The 3,152-nt window shown below is 45.3% G+C and overlaps 1 protein-coding gene across 1 annotated transcript; it reads left to right on the top strand.

Moving 5' to 3' along the window:
* Positions 1–2,201: 2,201 nt before the first annotated feature.
* On the top strand, positions 2,202–3,152 carry LOC136653806 (olfactory receptor 2D2-like). Its single transcript, XM_066630686.1, has one exon. It carries the CDS (start codon positions 2,202–2,204, stop codon positions 3,150–3,152), a length of 951 nt encoding a protein of 316 aa, XP_066486783.1.

Genomic DNA, 3,152 nt, shown 5'->3' with positions numbered 1-3,152 from the left:
AAAATGACATTTTATTTTGCAACTCCCAAGAATGCATTGGTGAGGATAAGGGTGGTAACTTGAAAGACGTATTCAGATAAGACAACATTGGGCAATTAAAAAAAAAATTTATGTGATGTTGTCAAAGATAATGACTAGTTTGTGTTGTGGTTTACTCTAAGAAATCAAAGCATGACTTCCTAACAGGTGTCTCATTCCCAAAGAAAGACCCCTCTCTCGCTATTGTCCTTTCTCTACATATAGGAGAGCAAGATGCAGACTATGGCCTCATTCCCAAAGAAAGGTGTCTCATTCCCAAAGAAAGACCCCTCTCTCGCTATTGTCCTTTCTCTACATATAGGAGAGCAAGATGCAGACTATGGCAATGGCCTTCTCCAAGCCAGTCAACTAGTGTGGTGGGTCAGAGGGATTGTTCTGATGAATCAAGTTGTGATCTCCCTTGATCCCTGTAGGATCTGAGATCTCTTCACAGCAGCAATGGGGGGAACCTTCTGCAATCAGAGAGGCATTGATGTCATTACTGGGAGGGGGGGAATAAAACAGTGATAATGAAGTAAAAACACATAACTGCACTTTCTGCACTTCTCATTTTTGTAAAGGGCTAATTTTCATGGGAAGTATGTCTTAGCTAAATGATGGCTCCAGTATTTCAATGGGATTTCATCCAGAGTTCAGGAAATAAAGAATGGCTACATCTAACTGAGACGAGAAATTACTCTTGTTCCAGGACATGGTGAAAATGAGGAAAGTTACATGTGTTCTAGTCCGGGGCTTTTGGGCCAGGGCTAGATTTTGTATCAGACGACTAAGTGAGTCTAAGTCCAGGGCTATCAGAAGAGAGCTTTGTTCAGCTAAAATTGAAAAGCATCTACTTACAGGAGCACCTCCTCAGGCATCCAGATGCAGCTCCAGGCATGACCTGACCACGTTTCTAGACATACAACTGCACAGAGGCAACTCCATAAGCCTACAGAGTCTTCAGGTGACTCTACCGTTAATTCAGCCTGCCATTGTCCAACAAGCTCTGAGAGCTTGCTAGGCGACTCTACAGATGACACATCCTGTGTATAACTAGTCTGTGGAACTCCTTGTCATAGGAAGTAGTGATGGCATCTTGCCTAGATGCCTTTAAGAAGGGATCGGACAAATTTCTGGAGGAAAAGTCCATCACGGCTTACAAGTAATGGTAGATATGTGCAAGCTCCTGGTTTTAGAGGTAGGCTACCCCAGATTGCCAGACACAGGGCAGGGCACCAGGACACAGGTTGTATCTTGTTGTCTTGTGTGCTCCCTGAGGCATTTGGTGGCCACTGTGAGATACAGTAAGCTGGACTGGATAGCTTTTTGGCCTGATCCAGTGGAACTCTTCTTATGTTCTTGTCCTGCCAGCATCCAACAAGGTCTGAGGGCATCTGAGGGCTAAATTAGTACAAGATTATATTTTGCTAGGAGGTGCTAGGTGCTAACTGGCCCAAATATAGCGGTTGTCAGCCAATGATAGATGTGCCCAGGCTGTTGCTGGGATTCTCCCCATCTTATGAGGCCGTACACAGCTGATAATGAAAAGACACTTTGCCAAGAGACTGAGGCAAAGAAGGAAGGCCCATAGCCAGGGAGACAGACCAGGGACACACTATACTTTCTCCCAGTGTGGAAGGGATTGTCACTCCCAAATCGGCCTTTTCAGTCACACTAGACGCTGTGCCGGAACCACCATTCAGAGCGCGATACCATAGTCTTTTGAGACTGAAGTTTGCCAACAAAAATGTGGGAGAGAGTTGTCCTCTTCATTAGGGAAAAGGAGCTGCATCATAGGTGTAGCAGAATTGGCACCCAGGGCTGGGAGTGAGGAGGATAGACCTCGTTCAATACATACATCAAAACACACCACAGATTACAGAGCCAAAAATTAACAATTGTGGAAAATATGAATACTTGTACAAAATGTAATTGTATTTAGCAACTCCCAAGAATGCATTGGTGAGGATAAGGGTGGTAACTTGAAAGATGTATTCAGATAAGACAACATTGGGAAATTAAAAAAAACAAAACAACTTTCTGTGATGTTGTCAAAGATCATGACTAGTTGTGTTGTGGTTTACTCTAAAGAGATCAAAGCATGACTTCCTAACAGATGTCCCATTCCCAAAGAAAGACCCCGTCTCTCACTATTGTCCTTTCTCTACATATAGGAGAGCAAGATGCAGACTAAGAACTTGACCTCTGTCACTGAATTTGACTTTGTGGGACTCTCCAATGACCGAAACATACAGATTCTACTCTTCATTATATTCCTCACCATCTACTTGGTTACCATATTGGGAAACCTGGGGATCATTCTGCTTGTTCTTGTTGACTCACATCTCCACACTCCCATGTACTTCTTCCTTACTAACCTTTCAGGTATAGAAATCTGTTATGTCACCAGCACTGTGCCCCAGATGCTGGCTCACCTCCTGACTGGAACTGGAACCATCTCCTTCACCCGGTGTGCAGCCCAGATGTACATTGCTTTGTCCCTGGGGTGCACGGAATGTATTCTGTTGGGAGCCATGGCCTATGACCGCTACTTGGCCATCTGCGCTCCCCTACTATACGCAGGTGCCATGAACAGGGGCCGCCAGTGGCAGCTGGCCTCAGTCTCTTGGTCAGGTGGTTTCCTCATTGCAATGATAGATGTGATCTCCACACTTCAACACCCATTCTGTGGGACCAATCGCATCAACCACTTTTGTTGTGAGGTGCCAATGCTACTGAAGCTCGCATGTGGGGACACTCATTTTACAGAGTTTGCCATCTTTGTGGTGGCTGTGGTGATCCTCCTGGTTCCCCTATCTATTATCCTTACCTCCTACGGGCTCATCCTGTTCTCCGTGTTGCAAATGAAGTCAGCTGCTGGAAGAAGCAAGGCCTTCTCCATCTGTGCCTCTCACCTGCTGGTAGTCACTTTGTTCTATGGGACCATAATAACTATGTACATGAAACCCCAGTCAAGCACCTCAGGTGACTTTGACAAGCAAATGGCTGTCTTTTATATTGTGGTCACTCCCCTGCTCAATCCCATCATTTACACCCTGCGGAACAAGGATGTCCATGCAGCAGTAGCCAAGGTGCTGAGAAGAAGAGGCTCAAAACAAATGGTGAAGCTTTGA

This window comes from Tiliqua scincoides, chromosome 5, assembly GCF_035046505.1.
Source record: "Tiliqua scincoides isolate rTilSci1 chromosome 5, rTilSci1.hap2, whole genome shotgun sequence".
Lineage (NCBI taxonomy): Eukaryota > Metazoa > Chordata > Lepidosauria > Squamata > Scincidae > Tiliqua > Tiliqua scincoides.
The sequence above is the reverse complement of the archived record's forward strand: the minus strand, read 5'-3'. Positions and strand labels throughout refer to the sequence as shown.